Raw genomic sequence first — 22,981 nt, forward strand, 5'->3', positions numbered from 1 at the left:
AGAAGAGCTGGTGGTGGTAGTCTTGTATGTTTTCCTCCACACGGGGCTTTCTCAGTTTGGAGGGAAGTGTGGCTATAGTTAAAGCTGACCTTGGAATGTGAATGCTGTTGCAGCACCTGACTCTGTTGCCGTGTGAATAATTGAGATCGATTTTGGTTCTCTAATAAATTTGTGTTTAGTCTTTTTTTTTTCATATAAATTTTATTTATTTATTTTTGGTTGCGTTGGGTCTTTGTTGCTGCACGTGGGCTTTCTCTAGTTGCAGCGAGCGGGGGCTACTCTTCGTTGCAGTGCACAGGCTTCTCATTGCGGTGGCTTCTCTTGCTGTGGAGCACGGACTCTAGGAGCGCAGGCTTCAGTAGTTGTGGCACGGACTCAGTAGTTGTGGCTCGCAGGCTCTAGAGCGCAGGCTCCGTAGCTGTGGCACACGGGCTTAGTTGCTCCGCGGCATGTGGGATCTTCCCGGACCAGGGCTCAAACCCTTGTCCCCTGCATTGGCAGGGGGATTCTTAACCACTGCGCCACCAGGGAAGTCCCTGTGTTTAGTTTTAACTCATCTGAATTAGCAGTTGTAATGGAAGGAGTTTTGTTACCCTTGATCCTAGCCTGTGTGACTGGCAATATAGTAGCAGCCTCTTTTCAAGCAGCTTAGTGAAAACATGGCTAAAAGGAATCTGAAGACTGTATAGAAGATGGCTTTTGTTCCCAATGTTAGTATTTTTCTTCTCAAGCACATTTCATTGTTTACTGAGAGTGGCAGGTACACGTCAAAAATGCTAGGTGTCCTTATCCTGTAGAGTTGGTACAGGATAAGGAATCATGACAGAAGCTTCCTCTTACCTGGTCCTCTTCCCACTCGCCTCAAACTAGCCCCAAGACATGGATTAATGGTCAGAGTGGACCTGAGGGCTCCGCAGAAGCCAGGGTGGCAGCCTGTCTCAGGCATCAGCAGCCCACTCGCTGGGACGAGCTTCTTGAGAGTGCTAGCTTTCTATTTGGCTAAGTTTTTCCTAGGCCACACCATTCCTAACTCCAGGTAGATAGATGTCACAACAAAACAATCTCAAAGTTCTTTGCTTAGAGCACTTTGTTTATGGTTGCGATGTTTACATTTCTCATTTAATAAAAGACTTTACTTCATTCCATTAAATTTTAGTGTTTAGAGGTGTGGGCACCGTCTCTATGTACAATATGTATCGTTTTATATAAGTTATACTGTTACGTCATGTATACTTGCAATGTCAGACCTTGTGTTCAATACACAATGCAATAGACTCTTTCCAGAGCTGTATTTTTCAGTAAACAATAAAAAGATTGTCACTACTTGTTTCTCATGTTTCCTCTTCTTTGGAATAGTGTATCCTGCAGTATTTGTTTTACAATTTTTGTCTCTTATAAAACTTGGCTGTACATTATGTTATTTGTCACTGGTCAACTCGGAGACTCTTTTCAAAGAGAAAACTTTGTTATCTGATTTAAAATTTATAAGGCCTGTTTCGTTCCTGTGTGTTCAGAAGCAATTTGGTGCAGAGAAGTTCCTTGAGGTGTCATAAACCAAATGGAGGAGAATCCTCAAAGGTCCTGAAAGCCCTTGAAAAGTCTCCTAAGTAATCGTAAAATAGTGAATGTATAAACCATCATGGAATACTGGCTAAAGGTGGGAGTTGGTTGACTAGGAGAGTACAATTTAGTTTCTACCCAGTGACCCTGAGCAGCCTGTAGAGTCGTTTTGTTTTTTCTTCCCTTGGTGAGGAGTCAGTGCAACTAAGGGGCTGAGCTTGGCCTTCACCGTCAGACATGCTACACAGAGAATTGTTAGGGCCTGAAACGCAAAACCATGTGATGCCTTTTCACTCTGGTTTGAAATGAGGCTGTTCCAGGTTTATGTTAATTGTATTATTAGATGAAATATCCTCAGGAATCAAGGACTCTTTGGTCTAACTTGTAATGGAAAAGGTGCACATTCCTCAGGTAACAGCCCAGATTCACGTACAATTTCTTTGGCCGTTCCACACTGAAATCGTGACTCTAGTTTAATTGTTATTTGTTTGATATTTAGTTGGAACAGGGATTTCCCTGTGACCAGCCTCAACATATGAGAAACCCCCAATGGAAAGAACTACATATTTTACCTTCGCCTTATTGAAAATGCTGAATAGAAGGAACCACTCACCTGGCTTATGGTCTCAGCCTTAGTAAAAGAATTGGGGATTTGACACATTCTAAGGGGACGACAGTAGATTATGAGCCCTGAGTGGGTCCTGGCTTTAAGGTTCAATAATTAGTAGGTGGTACTTGTTGCTTAAGTGTGGATCACTGTAAATCCTGCTTATACCTAATAGTAAATCCATACATATTTTCTGTGCTTGAGCAAAATCAGAGGTGGAGTCTACAGCATTTAATCAGGGCTTACCATGCACAGAACATTGTGTTAGATACTTTATCTTGTGTGTGTGTGTGTGTGTGTATGTGTGTGTGAGAGAGAGAGAGCGAAAGAGAGATACTTTAAAAGGATGGAAAAGAAGAAGATGGTGGAGATCTTTGTTTTTAGGAAATATATAAGGCAGCTACAAAGGCACTACAAATTAGGAAATATATAGAATATATAGAATAGCTCGAATACATAAGATGATACTTAAAATTTTTGGAGTGGATGAAGGGCAGGTGGGTCATGGAGTTATGTTGAAAGGAAAAGGTGGGGACTGAGGGCTGAACCCTGAGGCACTCCACTTGACAGGTAGGAAAGGGCAGGTGGGGTCATCACTGAGGAAAGAAGGAAAACCAGGCGAGTGTGGTGGCCTGAGAGCCAGGGGGAAGTATATCAACTGCTGCTGAGCAATGAGTAAGATGAGGAGTAGGAACTGATTGCTGCACATGGAGAGATGGAATTTTCTGGTGACTTTGATAAAAGCAATTTTAGTGTAGGGGTCAACATCTAAATGGAGTGGGTTATAGAGATTGGGAGATAAGGAAGTAGCCACAGCATGTAGAGTACAGATAACCGTATAACTAAGGGGAATGGGATGATAGCCTGAGGAGGATGTGAGGGCAAGAGACGGCATTCTTCTTTTCTTTTCTTTTTTCTCTGTAACAGCATGTTTATATGAAGATGGGGATGATTCAGTGGAAAGGGAAACACTGATGCAAGAGAGGGGATAGTTGCCAAAGCAAAGTCCCTAAGGAGAGAATAGAGTGGGAAGTTTTTTAGCATTAAATGCTTACATTAGATAAGTTAAAATGTTTAAAAGCAAGAGCTTAAACTTCTACTTAAGAAACTAGAAACAGAGGAACAAACTAAAGCTAGAATAAGCCGAAGAAAGGAAGTAATGAAGAGAATAGCAGAAGTCAGATAGAAGGCAGAAAAAACAATGGAGCAGTCAATAAAAGGAAACTCTGGTTCTTTGAGAAAATCAATACAATTGGTAAAGCTGTGTCCAGATTGATAAGGAAAAAAAGAGGGCACAAATTATGAGTATCAGGAATAAGTGGAGACATCAATACAGCCTCTACATTATTAAGTAAAAAGGGAATATTATGAATAGCTTAAAGGCAGTAAATTAAAATTTTAAATGAAGTAGACAAGTTCCTTTTTAAAAAAGCTCACTCAAGAAGAACTAGAAAATCTGACTATCGCTATATTGCTTCAGAGTGTTTTTTCTTGCCTTGTAATGTGCCTTGTGATTATTTATTGCAAGCTGTACATCAGGTATTAGGTAATAGGAACTGAATTAAATAGGCCTTTAGTGTAAGTTTTATGTCAGTCTGGGCAAAACCTGGACTGTATTTAATGTTTGCTGCAGCTCTAAGTACCAGAGGCTTCAAGTTCCTCTAGTGTCCTTGTTGTTGTCTCCCCTCTTGACTTTGGGCCTCCCCTGTGCTCCTTCTCAAAGAAAGTCTATGTCTTGCAGATCTTTGAACTGTAACCCACTGTTTTTATACTGGAGCCCTACTGAGGTGGCAATAAGGTTGGTGTGGGAGAGGGGCCATGTCCTATAATCTTAAGACTAAATCTCAGTTTTTTGGTGGGGCTACATCTCTTAACTAAGTGTCTCTTAGTTCTATTCCTCCCCTTAGGTGAGACAGGAAGGCTAAAGGGGGCTGGAGTGGGAGAAATGCCCTTCTTCTAGGTGGGATAAGGCTCTTGTACTGTCTTTTCTCCTGGAAAGTAGGCCTTTGTTATGGAGAACGCTCTGGGCATATTTTACTTTTTTTTCCTTTTTTTAAAAATAAATTTACTTATTTAATTTTGGCTGTGTTGGGTCTTCGTTGCTGCGTGCAGGCTTTCTCTAGTTGCGGCAAGCGGGGGCTCATTGCGGTGCTCGGGCTTCTCATTGCAGCGGCTTCTCTTGTGGAGCACAGGCTCTAAGCGTGCGGGCTTCAGTAGTTGTGGCACACAGGCTCAGTAGTTGTGGCTCACGGGCTCTAGAGCACAGGCTCAGTAGTTGTGGCACATGGGCTTATTTGCCCCACAGCATGTGGGATCTTCCCAGACCGGGGATCGAACCTGTGTCCCCTGCATTTGCAGGAGGATTCTTAACCACTGAGCCACCAGGGAAGTCCCTCTGGGCATATTTTACAATGATTATCCTTACCCTCTCCCTGCCAGAGCCACAGAGTGCTCTTCACTGAGAATTTGGCAGGGCTCCTGGAGGTAAAACCCTCAAAAGTGTGGGGTTCTTAAGACTCTGTTCTAGTCTTAGGAATTTCTCACTTTTAAGCTATTCTATCCTTAGGCTCTAGCAATTTGTCAAAATTAGCATTTAAGTGTCCCTACCTATTTATGGCTCCACCAACTTCTGCTCTAGGTAAGCAAATCTCAGCTGTGGCTCTCTGGATTCATCTGTCTCTCCAGATTTCAGGATGATGGCTTGTCTTGAGACCTCAGTTCTCTAATGGGGGTGAGAAATAGTACTGATTTTCTGTTTGTTTAGTGTTTTCTTTTTCTTTTTTTTTAACATCTTTATTGGAGTATAATTGCTTTACAATGTGTTTAGTGTTTTCTTATTGTAAGTGTGAGAGTGACAGCTTTCAAGCTCTTTACATGTTGGAGCCAACCAGAAATCCCCAAAATCTATTAAAGACATCAAATTTGCAGTTTACGTAAAGAAATTCCTAGAAGGCTTCACTGAAGAATTCTACCAAGCTTTAATAAAACAAACGAAAAAAAGGAGATATGTTATAAAATTGTAGTAATCAAAACAGTATGGTATTGGCATAAAAACAGACACATAGAACCATAAAACTTCTAGAAGAAAACATAGGCAGTACTCTCTTTGACATCAGTTTTAGTAGTAGTTTTTGGGATATGTCTCAAGGGAGACAAAAGCAAAAATAAACAGGACCACATCAAACTAAAAAGCTTTTGCACAGCAAAGGAAACTATCAACAAAATGAAAAGGCCACTTACTGAATGGGAGAAGATATTTGCAAATAATATATCTGATAAAGGGTTCATATCCAAAATATATAAAGAACTCATAAAACTCAACATCAACATATATATATGTGTGTGTGTGTTTGTGTGTGTGTATGTATGTATGTATCACATCTTCTTTGCCCATTCATCTACTGATAGGCACTTGGGTTGCTTCCATATCTGGGCTATTATAAATGCTGCAATGAAAAAAGAAAAAAGAACCCCCCCCCAAACAATCCAATTAAAAAAACAGGCAGAGGATCTGAAAAGACATTTTTCCAAAGAAGGCATTCAGCTGGCCAACAGGCACATGAAAAGATGCTCAACATCACTAATCACCAGGGAAATGCAAATCAAAACCACAGTGATATATCACCTTACACCTGTCAGAATGGCTGTTGTCAAAAAGACCTCAAATAACTAGTGTTGGCAAGGATGTGGAGAAAAGGGAACCCTTCTGCATGGTTGGTGAGTGTAAATTGGTGCAGCCACTATGGAAAACAGGATGGAGGTTCCTCAAAAAATTAGAAATAGAACTACCATATGATCCAGCAGTTCTACTCCTTGGTATTTATCCAAAGAAAACAAAAACACTAATTAGAAAAGATATATGCACCCTTGTGTTCATTGCAGCATTTACAATAGCCAAGATACGGAAGCAACCCAAGTGCCTATCAGTAGATGAATGGGTGAAGAAGATGTGATACATACATACACACACACACACACACACACACACACACACACACACCATGGAATATTACTCAGCCATAAAAAGAATGAAATCTTGCCATAACAGAGTTATAGATACAGAGAACAAAACAGGTGGTTAGAGGAGGGGGGGTGGGGAGAGGAAGGAAATAGGTGAGGGAGAGTAAGGTATAAACTTCCAGTTTCAAAATAAATGAGTCATGGATATGAAATGTACAGTGTGAGGAATATAGTCAATAACTATGTAATATCTTTGGGTGGTGACACACTGTAACTAGATTTATTGTGGTGATTATTTTGAAGTGTATAGAAATAACAAATCACTACATTGTGTAACAGGAACTAACATAGTGTTATAGGTCAGCTATACTTCAAAAACAAGCAAACAAACATAGAAACAAATGGAAAAAGATCAGATGTATGGTTATCAGAGGTGGGCAGTGGGGGGAAGGGGGAATTGGATGAAAGCAGTCAAACAGTACTACAGACTTGCAGTTTTAAGATAAATAAGTGCTAGGGATATAATGTACAACATGATAAATATAATTAACATTGCTGTACATTATATATGAAAGTTAAGAGAGTAAATCCTAAGAGTTCTCATCACACACAAATTTTTTTGTTTCTGTAATTTTGTGTCTGTATGAGATGATGGATGTTCACTAAACTTACTGTGATAATCATTTTCATGATACATATATCACATCATTATACCGTACATATTAAATTTATACAGTGCTGTATGTCAGTTAATCTCAATAAAATGAAAAAAAAAGAATTGTTTAGCATATGGTAGAAACAGCATGTTGCTGTTTGTCATGTTTAGCATGTTGTAAGCAGACAAATCAGTACAATCCTTTTGGGTGGTAGTTTAGCAAAATTTATAAAATATCTGTAAGATTTTGAGATGTGCGTTTTGTGAACCAGCAGTTCCTCTTCTAGGAATTTATCTTCCAGAAATACATCTGAATACATAGGATCTTGTAATAGTCTTGTAACTGTAAGGAATTTGCAATGAATGTCTTTCAACCAAGCTTGGCGTCCAATTGCAGAACGCTTTATAGCCATTAGAAAGAATGAGGATATTTGGAATATGTTAGAAAACAAAAGCAAGGTATAGACCATTCTTCCATTCAATAAATATTTTTTATGCCAGATATTGTGCTAGATACCAAGAATACAATAGTGAAAGTAGGTAAGATCCATTTATTAAATATTTAAAAGTGAATGTTAACACACAGACATACATAACTATGACTATTTTGGGAGTTAGGATTATGGGGGACTTTTGGCTTTATTCATAATTAAATATTTGTATTTTTTAATGAGCATATATTATTTTTTTTAATATGAAAACCTCTTATTTAAAAAAAAATATTGGTCACAGCATTATTTATAGTAGCAAAAAGCTAGAATAAAAATATTAATGTTTAACACTAAGGAAAAGTTTAGACCAACAAATCCATCCAAAGAAACATTATCCAGCAAATAAAAATTAGGTTTATAAATAATAAATAACAATATGCTATCATGTTAATTACTTAAAGACTTTTAAAAAGTATCAATACATAGAAAAAATATCTGAGAGAAAAACACAAAAACATTAGTAGCATCTGCATTAGAGAAGAGGTGACTTTAAATACACTTTCCATTTCTCTGCATTTCCGAGTTTCCTTTTTTTTTCTTCCACACACACACACTGTATTTTATTTTTACAAGAGATAAATAAACTGACACCAAGCATTGTAAATGGATGACCACAACAAAAGCAGCAATGATGGCAATTACCAAACATGAAACACACTCATACTATGTCATAATATTGACATTCAGTCCAGTAATCCTCCACTGTAACAGCTCCTTTACTTTGCAGTGAAAATTGATGTGTATATTTTTTGCCTCTGAGTCCTTGTGGGATTTTTTTTTATTCAAACAGAAAGTCACAAAAATTATAATCATCCTCATCAGTTCACTCAGTCCCATGTAATTAATTTTTTTATCTTGATGTTTTGTTAGCATTTTTATGAATTCATCAGTTTTCCATTAGAGTTCTGAAAAGGCTTATGCATTCAGTTCAGCAGTATAGTTGGTTCCCAGAAACCTGTACTTGTCAGAGTCTTTTCCATGAATTCCTTGAAGATGGAACCCTTTTATAGGAACATTTTTGCAAAAGCATTAGAATACACCCAGAACTGTCTGTAAATGACAAAAGACTTAAAAATGACCACAGTTAAAGATTTGATGAAAGTTCACAATAATGCAATTGACAAGGAAATTTAGTTATTTCTGAGATGTACATTTTAAAGTAATAACTAGAATTATGACTTATAACATTATACCAGTACGTATAAGATTTTTAGAAATTTCATGTAATGTCTGAAATATTTATATTAATATATTTCCATACAAATAACCCAAAGAAAGTTTAGTATTAGTTGTTTTGTTTGTTTTTTTATACTGCAGGTTCTTATTAGTCATCTGTTTTATATACATCAGTGTATATATGTCAATCCCAATGGCACAATTCAGCACACCACCACCACCACCCCACCGTGGTTTTCCCCCCTTGGTATCCATACGTTTGTTCTCTACTTCTGTGTCTCAACTTCTGCCCTGCAAACCGGTTCATCCGTACCATTTTTCTAGGTTCCACATACAGAGCATATATTATTTATGTAGTCAGACAAAACCATAATCTAACCACTTCTAGGATTTCTTACTGTCCTTATTAGAAAGTGTATATCATAAAAGCCCTTTCACACTCTGATCCCAACCACTTTCCTGCCCCCCACCATTCCCTGTCTTCCCTTCCCAGACATTTTCAAACACATCCCTGAGGCCTCTGTTTACGACGCACCATGAGCTCTCAAACCTCCACATCTTTGTTCTTGTTTTTCGCTCCAGATAGAAAACATCGTATTCCTCCTTCAAGGTTCTGCTCAAGTGTCAGTCTTTGTGAAGTCTTTCCTGATTAGACTTAGAAAAACAAGTGGCTTTTTCCACTGTGGTTCCTTAACACATATATATTTTTAAATCAAGGAATAATTTACATACAGTAAAATGCACCGATCTGAAGCATACAATTGGGTGAGTCTTGACAAATGTGTACGCCTGTGTAACCACCACCCCAGCAAGCTATAGAACATTTCCTGTTCCCCAGGTGGTTCCCTTGCTTCCTTCCTAGTCAATCCACGTACCTTCCACAGAGGCAGCTGCTGGTTCCAACTTCTATCACTGTGGATTAGTTTCACTTTTGAACTTCATAAAAATGGAATAACACACAGTGTACTCTTTTGTATCTGACTTCTTTCCTCAGCATAATTTTCTGAGATTCATGTCTTGGGGTATATCAATAAGTTGTAACTTTTTGCTGAATGGTATTCCATCTAATGGACGTACAGTTTGTTTAGTCCGTCTTCTGTTAATAGACATATAGCATCTTTTCATACCACTCTTCTATATATTATGGTTAACGTTTTCTGTCTGTCTCCCTAAATGAGATTGTGATACCAATTATCTATCTGAATCATGGTTGCACTTAATTTGTGCTTAGCAAACAGTGGTTGCTCATTAAATCTTTGCTTTTGAATAAGGAGGTATGAGGAAGAAAGTCAATTGGAAATTACTTTGAATGACAGAAGAGAGATAAAGGAAAACGCTGTTTCCTTATAACACTTTTGACACCAGAAGTGTGGGTTTCTCCACACCAAGCAATTCTCCAGTCCTCAGTGGACACCAACTGGCTGTTCTACAATTTAACTCAATTCTGACACTAACTGTCCAGAAATATTGCAGACCCCACAGGTTAGGACTCAATCCCACAAGCCTGCCCCCACTTTAGACATCACTTGCAAGTCCCAGGTTGTTACTTCTGACTGTAAATTACAGGTTCCCATGACTCCCTCCTCAGGTCTGATAATTTGCTAGAAAACTCAGGTAAACATTTACTTACATTTGCCAGTTTATTATAAAGGATATTAACAAGGGATATATTAACAAGGGATTATTATAAAGGATATTATAAAGGATATTAACAAAGGATATTAACAGCCAGATAAAGAGGTCCATAGGTCAAGGTATGAAGAAAGGACACAGGGCTTCCATGCCCTCTCTGGGTGCACCACTATCCCAGTACCTGTGTGTTGGGAGCATTCTGAATCCCATTGTTTAGGGTTTTTATGGAGGTCCCATTATGCAGATGTGATTGATTAAATCGTTCCCCATTGGTGATTTTTTAAAAATAGATTTATTTATTTATTTATTTATTGGCTGTGTTGGGTCTTCGTTGCTGCTTACAGGCTTTCTCTAGTTGCGGCAAACAGGGGCTACTTTTTGTTGTGGTGTGCGGGCTTCTCATTGCAGTGGCTTCTCTTTGTTGCGGAGCACAGGCTCTAGGCATGCGGGCTTCAGTAGTTGTGGCACGCGGGCTCAGTAGTTGTGGCTTGCAGGCTCTAGAGCGCAGGCTCAGTAGTTGTGGCGCACGGGCTTAGTTGCTCCACGGCATGTGGGATCTTTCCAGACCAGGGCTTGAACCCTTGTCCCCTGCATTGGCAGGTAGATTCTTAACCATTGTGCCACCAGGGAAGTCCCACCCCCACACACACACTGGTGATTGAGCTCAATTCCCAGCCTCTCTCCCCTCCCTGGAGGCTGGGGGTGGGGCTGAAAATTCTAACCCTCTAGTCACATGGTTGGTTCCTCAGCCCCCATCCTCCAAGCTTCATCACCTCTTTAGCATCAGCTGAGGTGTGCCTTAAAAGGGCTTCTTATGAATAACATTTAGGAGCTTTGTGCCAGGAACCAAAGACAAAGACCAAGTACATATTTCGTATTATCCCAGTATCACAGGAGATTAATCCAGATTTCACCCAGTGGCTAAGAGGGAGTGATGAGCTCCTGACCATGCTTGTTCTCCGTGAAAAGGATGTACCATATTCAGGAAAACTTTTCAAATGGTTATGTGTCGAGTGGTTGGGAAGGAGAGAAACTAAGATGCATGAGACCTGTTGTTGGATGTCTAGGTAGCTTGGGAAACTAGTTTCAGCAGATGAACTAACTGGTTACGTTACCTGCCTCACCAGAAGAGTCTCTGCTTCTTTCAGAGAAGCTGGTCAACTCTGTCATCACCAGCACAGAGTTGCTCTAGAGGTCTCAGTGTGCCCTTGAACCCGTAGGCCCTGTGTTTATTGTCTTCATAGCAGGTGATTAAAAGTTAATATTTGAAACAAGTGAACTCGAGCAGAAATAATGACTTTGACTTACAGTGTGGAGAGGTCATAGTGGCTATGTGAGTAGAGATCACACGCCTTCTTGGGCTCTCACCCACAGGACAAGTCCCAGAGAAGTGAGCCAGGCCTGGCAGGGCTTCTCCTTCTTGATGGACCAAGGGGATAAGCTCTGAATGAAAATGCCAGGATGGGGCAGGATGTTATCTGGCTGTGTGGTTCTTCTTCTTCTCCTTCTTCTCTCCCTCCCCCTCCTCCCTTTCTTCTTCTTCTTTTTTTTTTTTAAGGGCTTCAAATGCTTGGGGTTTTATTTATTTATTTATTTATTTGCTTATTTATTTATTTATTTGTTTATTTTTAGCTGTGTTCGGTCTTCATTTCTGTGCAAGGGCTTTCTCTAGTTGTGGCAAGCGGGGGCCACTCTTCATCGCGATGCGTGGGCCTCTCACTATCGCAGCCTCTCTTGTTGCGAAGCACAGGCTCCAGACGCGCAGGCTCAGTAGTTGTGGCTCACGGGCCCAGTTGCTCTGCGGCATGTGGGATCCTCCCAGACCAGGGCTCGAACCTGTGTGCCCTGCATTAGCAGGCAGACCCCCAACCACTGCGCCACCAGGGAAGCCCTTCTTCTTTATTGAGGTATAATTAATGTAAGATAAATGACACCTATTTAAAGTATAAAATTTCAGCCGTTTTGACATATGTAGAGAAACCATCACCACAAGCAAGATAATGTACATATCCATCACCTCAACAATTTTCCATACCCCTTCGTAATCCCTTCAGCCACCACCTCATCCCCAGGCAACCGCTGATCTGCTTTCTGTCACTATAGTTTAGTTGGCATTTTAAAGAATTTTATACAAATGGAATTTTTATATGTGTGTGTTTGTTTATATTTGTGTGTGTATTTATTCCTTGTCTCCAGTTCAGCTTCAGGAAGAGAGAAAGTTCAGTGCACGTGTCCCTGGGAATTTGGTTCGCTGAATTAGAGGTGAGGGTAACATCCCAGGAGTTAAGCTGACTCCTTTGTCTGCTGGTAGTTAGCAGAACTTGCCCAGACTTTTCCTGAGCAGATGGCAGAGTTTAATGTTATGAAGCAGATTGGAGGCGGGAGGTTGTCGTTGATTTTCCAGAAATTGTTGGCACAAATGCCTTTAGGGCCTTTATCCTGTGGGGTTTTATGATGTTGTGGCATGATTATGATAAGCATATGGCAAATTCTATTACAAGAAGGTGTTTCCGTGGCACCGGAGCTGTGGAGGGCGGACCCTGCACTGCCGCTGGAGATCAGAGCACTGCGGGAGCTGTGTGGCCTTGGCTCAGCCCAGAGCTCCAGCCCGTGTTTCCTTTTCCACTTATAAGATATAGGGGCAGCGCTCCCTCTTTCCCTGGGTTGTTGCATAAAGGCGTGAAGGTGCGTTGAAACAGTCAAGGGTATACAAGCGGGAGGCATTACTGAATTCCTGGTTGACCTGCAGTCATGATGATATGCTGACCTGCAATAATTTTTTTTTTGGTGAATAATTCCATACCACAGAGCACTTTGGCCCTTGTGTCTGCCATCATTCTATAGTGAAAGGGCATATGGGTGGGGCAGAGGGACCCTCCCCTGCAGTGTTGTCTCGGCCTCGCACCTTTCCCCTACACCCTGCGGCAGTTGAATCCCAGCCAGAGGACCACGTAGGGCCAGGCGTGCCTGCCCGCCGTGTCCAATGTGGATATGCATGGTGATGCCAAAATGGTACCCACTGCCCAGGAGGCACCTCTGCTGCCCGGCAGGTGGCCTGGGAGGTCTCATTTCCTCCTGTAAGTGGGTCTCGAGCTTCTCCCCACATCTCGAAGGAAGGTGACTCCTTCTAACGTGAGGGACAGGGCACAGCTAACAAGTCAAGAGACTCGGGTTTCAGGCGTTCGCCCCCTTCAGGATGGCAGGTTCCAGTAGAGAATGTGTTCGCACCGCATTGTCCGGCGCGGGAATGTTCAGACTCCGAGGAGATTAGGAGGGGGTGTTGGGGGCACAGGGGGCAGGTAGCACCTTGGACCTGGCCAGGGTCCTGCAGTGAGGTCCCCGGAAGTTAACCAGGCGCCCTCATGCCCGCAGCGGGAGCTCCTGCAAAGGCAAGGACACCCTAGGCCGGGTCGCTGCTGAGCACCTGGACCCCAGGGCGTGGCTGAAGGGTGTGGCCAGGGCAGGGAGGGCTGGGGACCCCCGGAAGGGGCGAGGGGAAGGGGAGCCACGCCTAAGGGCTGCTGGCCTGCTTCCCTTGGGCCTGACTTTCCGTATGCCCTCTTTTCTCCCATCCTCCATATCCCCCCTCTCTGGATTCCCCCATCTCTGTATCCTGTCCCCCATCCTCACCTTCCAGAGCTTTCTTCCAGGGTTTATTTTGTGTGAAAGTCATCTAGGTTTAACCCTTCCAAAGGATATGTCAAAGGAGGGTAGAGTTCCATATCTGCACAGTGGCTATACTGGCCACTGGCCACGCGTGGCTGCTGAGTACTTTGAATGTGGCTACTGAAACTGAGAAACTCCATTTATTTTATTTTATTTTAATAAATTTAAAAGCTGATAATTCAGTTATTTGGAAAACTTTGTGTTTGGAGCAACTTGGGTACGTGAATATGCTTTTTCAAAGGTAAATTTTTATGAAATCTAAATATAGATCAAATATTTTCAATGAAAATTTAGAGAGTTGAGTGAAGGGGAAAAGAATTTAAGGTGGAACCTAAAATGGGATTAATAGACAATGCAGCAAAGTCCTAGAATGTTTATTAAGGAAATAAGTATAGGTTTTTACCATTTGACACTAACGAAACAGAGCGAAGAGACTGAAGACCTGCCCTTCGTGAGAGGCAAAGAAGCCAGGGCCTTCCCTGTGTCCCTGCCCCAGCCGGGGCCTCGTCTTTGTTACCTTCACCTGCCATGCGCCCAGCACAGCACCTGGCCCCTCCCAGGGGTCAGTGGGAAGCAGAGAAGCTTCAGCAGTGCTTTCCTGTAGAGGCAGCCAGTGTCAGGGAATGAGTGAGAACCTGAGGAAAGCTTTCCCAGCTGCAGGGCTGGGTCCTCAGGAGTCCCACACGGAGTAGCAAGGAGGGTGACAGTGTTGATCCTTGGAGCCCTCTCCCTGGCTTTGTTTCATCTGAGCCAAGAGGGCCGAGAGCCCAGGCTGTGCTGAGGAGGGAGAGGGCAGGAAAACGTACTGTTTTCACCTCCCCCATAACTCTCCCTTTTTATGAACAGCCATTGTGCCAGGTACGATGCTCTCTCTGTGCTCTCACAAAATCTGTCCCTAAAAGCTGTAGAGAGCTCTTTGAAAGACAGCCTCACAGCTCTGGAGTGGTTTTTGTTGGTTTCTGATTGGCAACTTTGGGACGAGGCCAAGAAAGCATCGTCTGATTCCCACTGCTCAGTCCTGAGGGCTGTCGCTGCTGTCATTTGATCAGCATCAGGCTGGTGTGCTAATGGCAAGGCCGGATGCCACCCCTGGCTCCAGGGCGGTCAGAGGTCTCATGCACGTGCACACACGCGCGCACACGCGCACACACACACACACACACACACACACACACAAGTCTCCATCTGTAACTCCGCCTAGCAAACAAGCTACAAAGACATAGAGCTTGCCACTACTAGAAAAAGTTAAGACAGTAGAGAAGAGAGAAGACTTCTCAGAGTCAAGGGAGGAGGAGAGGGAAAAAGACGATCTAAAGAAACCTATGCTTCAGGAGGACATCTCATGCTGTCAAAATGAGAGTGGGAATCAGAAGGTTCTCTGTGAACTGCAAGGTGTCAGCCAGGAGAGGTTGGTGGTGGGGGCCTCCTTCTCAGTCATGGAACTAACTGGTCTCTGCTGGGCTTACATCGGTGGGTGGAGAATAAAGGGGTTACGTCATCCCAGAAACTGTCACTTGGAGGGAAGACCATGAAGGATCTTTGTAACATTCCATTATTTCTGGTCCCTGAATACCATGATGCCAGCCCCTGCACGGATAACTTCCTGCTTTCATAGTTTGAAAATATACTTTAACTCAGCCATGGCTCGATATCTTCTTCCAAGTCAGAGAAGTTGGTAGGTCCCAATTCCAGGTTGACAGTAGGGACACAGACCGCAAAGGTGGTAGAGATAAAATTTGGGCAGGAGAGACAAAGCCCTTCAACCATTTTGCTTCTACTTCCTTTAGACACAAAAGCAGCTTAGGTCATCTCAGAGTTCACGTCTCCTCGAGGAGAGAGAAGGCAACAACACATCTCCAAGGAATAGCCAAATTATTTATAAAATCTGTAAAATATGAAACATAACGACACCCCTGACAGGAGGTTGGGTCAGGCTTAATATTCCGTCCTCACACTTAGGGCTTGACAAGCAACTTCTGATTCCAGTTCTCATTCCAAAGTGAGACTTTTCCAGATCTTACATGTCTTCTCTCTCTCTGAGGTCCATTCAGTGCATCTGATTCAATTGTAAAGCAATTATACTCCAATAAAGAAGTTAAACAGACATGCAAAGAAACAAACAAACAAACAAAGGGCAGGACTTGGAAAATGCCTCTACTATATTACAAAGAATATCTCTTATTTTCTTTTTGTCTCAGACACCTTGACCCTTCGTGTTACCCCCGTCCCCCCAGCTGTAAGGTCAGACTAAAGGTTTTGTCATAGCAGAAGGAAAGCAGACAACAAACCCTTCCCTGAGGAAGGAAACTGAATTTCAAGAGCAGAGCCTAAGTCTGAGTGCAGAGAGAGTCCGTGTTCTGGTCTGAAAGCATGGATAAGAAGCAGAATTCCCAGGACACTTGAAACCACATTCAAGTGAAGCCCTGGATGAGAGTGTTTTCTAACCATTAAGAGCCCGCAGCGGGCGACGTGGTTTGTGCTCCCCGAATCCGGACCACTTCATGGTCTCACACTCAGGAAGCAGACAGCTCAGACTTCCTACCTCCTAGGCAAGCTCTCCCCATCCATGCTCCCACTGGGGGTGGCATGGCATCAGATGGTGGGGTCCCCCAAGGGTCTGGGGTGCTTGTGGGTGGAACTCCAGAGAACCCTCAGGTATTTCAAGTGTCCAGGGAGCCACAGCAGGTTGTGTCCAAAGCCAGGTCCTTCCTTGGACACGCCTGGGCATGCCAGGGCCTCAGGCATGGGCCTCAGTCTCCTGCTTGATGGCCGGTTTGTAGATGACTCCTTTGTTGGCAACTTTTTTGCTGCTGGAACAGCAAGGACACATGAGTATTGTCAGTCAAAGTGGAAAGAGAGGCAAGAGCAGCCCAACTCAGCTATGGAATGAGGCAAGTCAGATTCCTCCCTTGGAGACCTTTCTCCAATTCTGTTGGTCTTGGGAGGAAACGCCCCCCAATAAAGCATTAACCAAAAGGGAACCTGTTCATTTTTCAACTATTCTCTTTTAACGCTTGACGATACTAGACCTGCATTTTGACGAAGGTCTCATTACCACCCTGCTTCAAATCTCTGATTCCTACAGGGTTTCTGACAACCTCTTTTTTCATACCAGGAAAAATAAATTAGTTTTTAGAAAAAACTAAACGTGACAATAAAAACACAAGCAAAGGGCATCAATGTGAATAAGAAATCAAAAAATTTCCCTCAGTTTTCTTCTGGGTTTAGGGAAGAAAAACCGGATGTCAAGATCTTAGAAAGAAGACAGCCTTGGTGCTTGTGTGTAGGTAAATGGGACCTCCCTTCCAAATCAAGAGGCTTGTCCAAGGTCTTAGCAGTGGCAGCAAAGCTGGCAGACACACCTCCAACTCTGAGTGCAGTGACTCTTGAACCACCAGCATCCAGTGTCTCACTGGATCAGTGGTGTTTGGGAAATGGCACTCCTAGGATAAGTGTTGGTACAGGTGACAGGGCTCTTCGTTCTGCAGGCTGCCTTCCCGAACAGATCAATCCTCATGGACACAAAGCCGCCCACTCCCATCTTGGGCCCAAATCAACTCACCTCCTCTTCCTTCTGAAAAGCCAAATGGATACTACCAGGACAATACAGATGCCCAGAACGCCAGCCAGGGCCACAGAAAGGGCGATGCCTGTTGAGGGGTAGTGCACACTCATTACAATCCTCCCTTCCCCTTCATCTCATCCCCATAGCACATGTGTGCACAGTCAAGTGACAGCTGCAGAATCATCCACAGAAAGGTGTAATTTCCCCATCTCTGTTCTTAAGTTCTGGTCTTTGGCCTAGCAGGATTGGCTGGAGTACTCACAGGGGGCCATTTGCAAATTGTAGCGATTCTCCAGCAGGGGTTCTCAAACTTGCACCAGCATCATCTGAAGAGCTTGTGTCTAATGCAGACTTTTTTTGAGCCCAACCCTCAGAGACTCTGATTCAATCTAGAGTTAGGCCCAGGAATCTGCATTTTAACCATACACCTCTAGCTGATGCTGATGTGTGTGGTCCATGAACCACACTTTGAGAAACCCTGGGCTACAGAATAAGAACTTATTCCATTTTTGCTTGCTGGATTTAAGGCCCCTTGAGATGCCTCTTTATCAGCTTTGGCCCCAAGTTCCATTACACAGTCCTAAGCAGTCTGAAACAACCAGGGCCCATTGCCAAGGTCCCTGGCTGGTCACCCAACCTCCATACTGGGCTTAGGCCTAGTTTTTAGGCAATGGCTTCCCATCCTGGCAAACAGAAGGTCTTGGATAGGCTTTTTGAATGTACACATGCTATAAAGTGATTAGGTTGTTCATTAGGGGAGCATTTGATTCGCAGCTCATCTTTGAATCAGAGAGTGACTTGAGGGTAAGACACACAGTGAGGGAGGGGGTCAGGAGTCAGAGTGATAGCACAGAGAAGCAGAGAGGATGGGCTTGAAGAATCACAGGCCCAGATCACACCGAGAATCACAGTGATCACCCAGCTGCAGCATGCACGGCCGGTTGGCCACATACCCAGACTCAGTCCTGTGTAGGTAGGGTCTGGCACTTCAAAGGGGAGAGGAAAAGACAGGAAATTAACCAAGTTAAACCCTGGCAGATTTGACCAGTGTGTTGAGCAAAACTCTACCTTTTGTTTGGGTGGAGGTACAAGGCTGATGCAGCCCTTCTGGGGATGTTCACTTGGCTCAGGTGCCCCATGGGGTAGAGGGAATGGCGCACCCAGGGAATTCACACCGTGGTCCCTCCCTCTGGTGCTCCTTTAATCATAGCAGTCTCTTTGCGTGGCTAAGACTTCAGTTTTTGATACAATATGGCCAACTTTGAAGGTGAGGAAGGGTAAGAATCAGAGTCTACCTTGGTGAGCTGTAATCTGCTTCTCTTCCTCAGCAAGGAAGCTGGCTGGGGCCAGCAGAGTTTGGTTGGAACCTGTCACCAGCCTTCTACACCCATCCCCATCCAGTACTGTTGTCATGGTTTTGTTCTGTTTTTGCTTTGGCCCCGGTGGACAAACTGGAGAAACCCCTCCACCATACCAGCCTCTCTTCCCTGCTACATGGAAACAGAGGAGCGTGGCTTCTTCAGCAAGTTATTGTTGGAGATGAATGGGGTGAGTTAGTGGGGTCCTCAGTGGGGCTGAAATAGTGCCCAGTGATCTGAGGTGAAATCCCATGGTCAGCCTGCTGGGAACCTCTCTGGGGAGGGCCCTGAGTGAGCCTGTCCTCCCGAGTAACACAGAGGAGCCCAGTCACAAAGCCCCCAGGTCACCCCAGCTGCTTCCAGGTTCTCAGAACTACTCCTCATTCTTCCAGTCAGATTCTCCATCTAAAGAAAGTCTCTGCTTACACACACCCGCCTGTCTGGTGCTTTTCTGATCTCAGTAGAAACTTCTAGCTTGTGGTGCAGGGGAGGGGATGGGGGGTTGTTCCAGTTCACACTGGAAGCCAGAGTTGTGCAGATGGTGGCCACCCAGCCAGACACTCAGGAGACCCTGTGCCCATAGAGCCCACCATGGTGACGGAGACCCTGGGAGAGCCCTGATCAAGTGTGAGATGCAGGCAGAGGGCCAAGGACCACCTCCCTTTGGGGCACTTGATACCCTGGGGAACCAGACCTGAGACTGCAGGGTGAGGTTTTGCTCAGCCCCTTCCCCTGCCATCCGGCCCCAGCCTGGCTGATTCCCTGGGGCCATCAGCCCTGAGTTCTTTCCCTACTGTCTTCCTTCACAGTCTAATATTGAGCCAGTAGCCTCCGTGGTCCACAGCTGGGCCCTAGTTGTCCCTGGTCTGGCTTCCCGGGTGGCCCCAGACTGTTGAAAGGATAAGCAGGGCAGGTATGGATAGGAGCCGTCCACAAAGGGCAGGGTGGCCTGTTCTCTTGGCTGTTGCCGGCCACCACTGGCAGCCCACGGCCTCCCAGGTGGCAGAGAGCGTGGCTCCCCTCATCCGATTCCCTGCCTTGAACACAGGGACCAGTCTGTGGCTTGGGGAGATTCTCAGGACGTGAGTCTCCCCCTGGGGAAAGCATCAAGTGTTTGTACAGCACATGTTCTGTTCCCTGCATGGCCTGTGGCCTCTGCACACTATAATTTGTTTTGTTTTGTTTCTTAAGGTACCTAGAGGTAACCAAGGCCTCTAGGATCTTAAAAACAACAACCACTGAAGAAAAACCCGACTAGTCGTGATTTCTTTTCCAAGCCTTTTTGATGAAATACACTTTTTTTTTGTTGTTCCTAAAGCTCCAGATGCTTGTGGTACTAAACTAGTTCTCGCCACATAAGACTGTTACTGGTAAGCCTAACCACTTGACTAAGCCATCCAAACTGGACGGTTTCTAAAGTCGTCGCTTTCACAGTCACCTCAAACATCCTGAGAGCCACACAGGCCCCCAGACAACTGACAGCCCTGCTCTGGGGCTGGAGGAGGTGCCCTCAGGCCATGGGCTTAGGGAGCAGAGTGAAGGCTTGGAAGCAAGGCCCCAGGCATGAGACTTTTCTCATGCGCACGTGGAGCAGCTGGGTGGCCGATCTGGAGGGAGAGTCTGGCTTTCCTGTGTCACTGAGCAGTGTCCTTGGCTGTATTAGGCCCTATAAACAACAGCCTAATTTAAGGCTCTAATGTGGGTTCCTTGCTCCTGAATGATGACTTCTTAGGGCCTAAGTTGCCTCTCCTTGGAAACAATGAAACAAGACCAAGCAGGTATGAAGACGAGGAAGTCCCCAGAGACTGGGACAGATGCTTTACAGCCCAGTGTTTGACGCAACAAAAAACAAAGCAGCTTGACTGAGCAAGCGAAGAGCATAAGCCCCTTGGGAAGAGGAATGGCAGCGAGGGCGGCGCCTCGTGGGAATTCTACCCGCCAGGAAGCCCAGGGCAGGAAGATGACGTTGGGATGCTATCTCCTGCCAGGTGAGACAGCACCAAGCATCAAGGAGAAGAGCTCCTCTGCCGAGCTGGATAAAGCGCAGGGCTTGGGTCCCACTGGAGGCAGATGCCAGAGCATCTGCTAACTAAAGGGAGAGGGGAGGTCACAAAAGGCATCAGGAGACCTGTTGGGGCGACTAGAGAACTGGTGCCCAGAGAGAAGCCGAGGCCTGCATTCCCGCAGCGCCTCTGGGCTGTTGCAGAGAACAGGCATCAAAGATGGTGCAGGGAGGGGCAAAGATTCACTTGCAGATTAAACACAGAAATGGTTTCTGAATGGCAAATGAGACAGGGAGTTCCCACTGAAGCACAGTAGGCCAGACAGGAGAAACGAGACAGGCTGGTTGACAGAGACGGCCCATGAGAGGCACGGGGTGAGAATGCAACAAAGGGGCCCCTGAGCTGGCAGGTACGAGGGCACGTGCCACACAGACGTGGGAGAGCTGCCTGCTCTCCATACAAGGCTCCGGTGCAAGTCAGGGTCAACAGAAGGAGGGCAGTACGACGCACAGAAGGAAATCACACAGGTAGAGAACAACTCCAGTACCACATGCCTCACCCGGGAAGGTACAGACCTGCGAGAAGATCAGCAAGCTGCTCGCCACAGGGCACTGCTACCTGTCTGGCTGGCTCAGGTGCTGCGTCTTCCACGGGCGTCTTGCTGGACCCGAGGGATGCTGGTTAACTGCGTCTGAGGTCTTCTGAAGCCTCAGGTGCACACACAGAAAAGTCCAGTGGGAGGAGCAAGCACCTCATTTACACAGCTTGCAGTTCCTGAAACAAGTCTAGCATTTTCTAGGTCGATTTGCAGTTCTGTTTATTCAAACAGAGTTTTGAATAAAAGGAATACAATCCTTTTCCTTTCAGTGTATTATTTTAAAGTATGGACTGTTTTAGTAGGTGACATGTTCCACAGTGATTAGATACGTATACATATAGGTGTTTGTCTTTAGCAGCCTCCAGTCTTATAAAAGTGGCAGGGAGAGTTTTGGTTTAGCAGGGATTTGAGAGTTTAAATATATAAAATCCAGTTTCAGATGGTAAAACTCTTGTTATTATGCTTAATACAAGTCATAGACTCAAGTAACTGAAATGCTGGTCCTCTCTTTGGATGATGCTTTGGTAAGAAAAGCAAGGAAGATGCCCTCCGTAACCACAGAGCATAACTATCTTTTTTTTGCGGGGGGGGGGCTCCTGGGGGTCTTTATTAAGTGATGCTTTAGTCTCAGTCTCTGCCAGGGACTGGAAGTGGGGGTGATCCCACTCCCCCCAGGTTGTCCCAGACTTGCTGTCTTAGAGGAAGGAGGCAGGAAGCCTGTTCTCCTCCGAGAACAGTCTGGGAAGCTAGGCTATCGCTGGGGTGGGGAACAGCAGAGCTGAGATCCCCGACCCTCCACCCCCAGCCCGAGCTGTATGTGCAGCCCGAGGGGGAGGGGCCGAGGCAATCCTGGCCAAAGCCTCCCACACTCAGCCCCACTCTTGCTGCCCTGAGCTATTCATGATCTCTGCTCTCACATTCACCTCAACACTCCAGAAGCTAGCCCCATGCTCAGCTCCTCCAGGCCTTTAGTCCTGGGGAAGGATAAAAGTAGGGAAGCCCATCAGGGCAGAGGGTCCCTGGCCAGGCAGCTCCAAGGGGCCTCTCCTTTCTGCTGTCCATCCGAACACAGGCCCCTCCCTAGATAGTAAGGGGGGTCGTGGCCTCAAACTTCACCCCCCTCTCCTCTTACTGGCCTCCCACTCTGTCCCAGCACAGCAGCCCAGAGCACAAAGCGCAGTGACCATGGGGCTGGTGGGCACAGAAGCCCTCACTGGCATATAGGCCAGACTGCCTGCAGCCGTCGTGGGCCTGCTCCCTGCCCTGGAAGCTAGACGAAGGGAGACAGAAAACAGAAGTGGGGCAATGGGTGTGCAGCCCCTGCAGCAGGCGGAGGGGATCTAACCCCTGCCCTGCTATTGGTGCAGGCAGCTCCAGGCCCCTCTTCCTTAAGAGTCCCCAAGGCTCCAGAGCTGCGCAGCCCCTGCAAAGGGAGATGAGAGGGGGATGGGTGATCCTCGAGGAGAGGAAGGGTCTGCAGAGAACCACCCAGACACCTGGTGTTACCCAACTCTACCCCCAGGCCCAGAGGCCCCAAACTCCTGGCACCAACCACCCTGCGTCTTGGGTGAGGAAGAAGGGCCCCTTCTGCTGTCCCTTCCCCTCAGAGGTCCAGGAACCACTCCAACGAATCGCAGACACCCGTGCCTGCCACCTGCCCCTGGGGAAAGCAGGGGGCCTGAGACAGGAAGGCTGGCTAGGGGCCCACAG

General features: G+C 45.3%; 1 protein-coding gene across 3 annotated transcripts in view; it reads right to left on the bottom strand.

The window, feature by feature from the left end:
* Nucleotides 1-14,105: 14,105 nt before the first annotated feature.
* The window catches only part of CA12 (carbonic anhydrase 12), a 67,136-nt gene continuing 58,260 nt past the window's right edge, over nucleotides 14,106-22,981 (bottom strand). The window contains exons 9-11 of one of the 3 annotated variants that reach the window (XM_079700152.1): nucleotides 18,266-18,292; nucleotides 17,310-17,397; nucleotides 14,106-16,557 (exon numbers count right to left, since the gene is read on the bottom strand). In XM_079700152.1, coding sequence (XP_079556278.1) covers nucleotides 16,485-16,557; nucleotides 17,310-17,397; nucleotides 18,266-18,292 — 188 coding nt within the window. In that variant the 3' untranslated portion in view covers nucleotides 14,106-16,484. Of the gene's footprint in view, nucleotides 16,558-17,309; nucleotides 17,434-18,265; nucleotides 18,293-22,981 lie in introns of all 3 variants that reach the window. The other 2 variants (XM_079700154.1, XM_079700153.1) reach the window with 2 other exon arrangements.

Source organism: Hyperoodon ampullatus, assembly GCF_949752795.1.
Source record: "Hyperoodon ampullatus genome assembly, chromosome: 3".
Taxonomy (NCBI): domain Eukaryota; kingdom Metazoa; phylum Chordata; class Mammalia; order Artiodactyla; family Ziphiidae; genus Hyperoodon; species Hyperoodon ampullatus.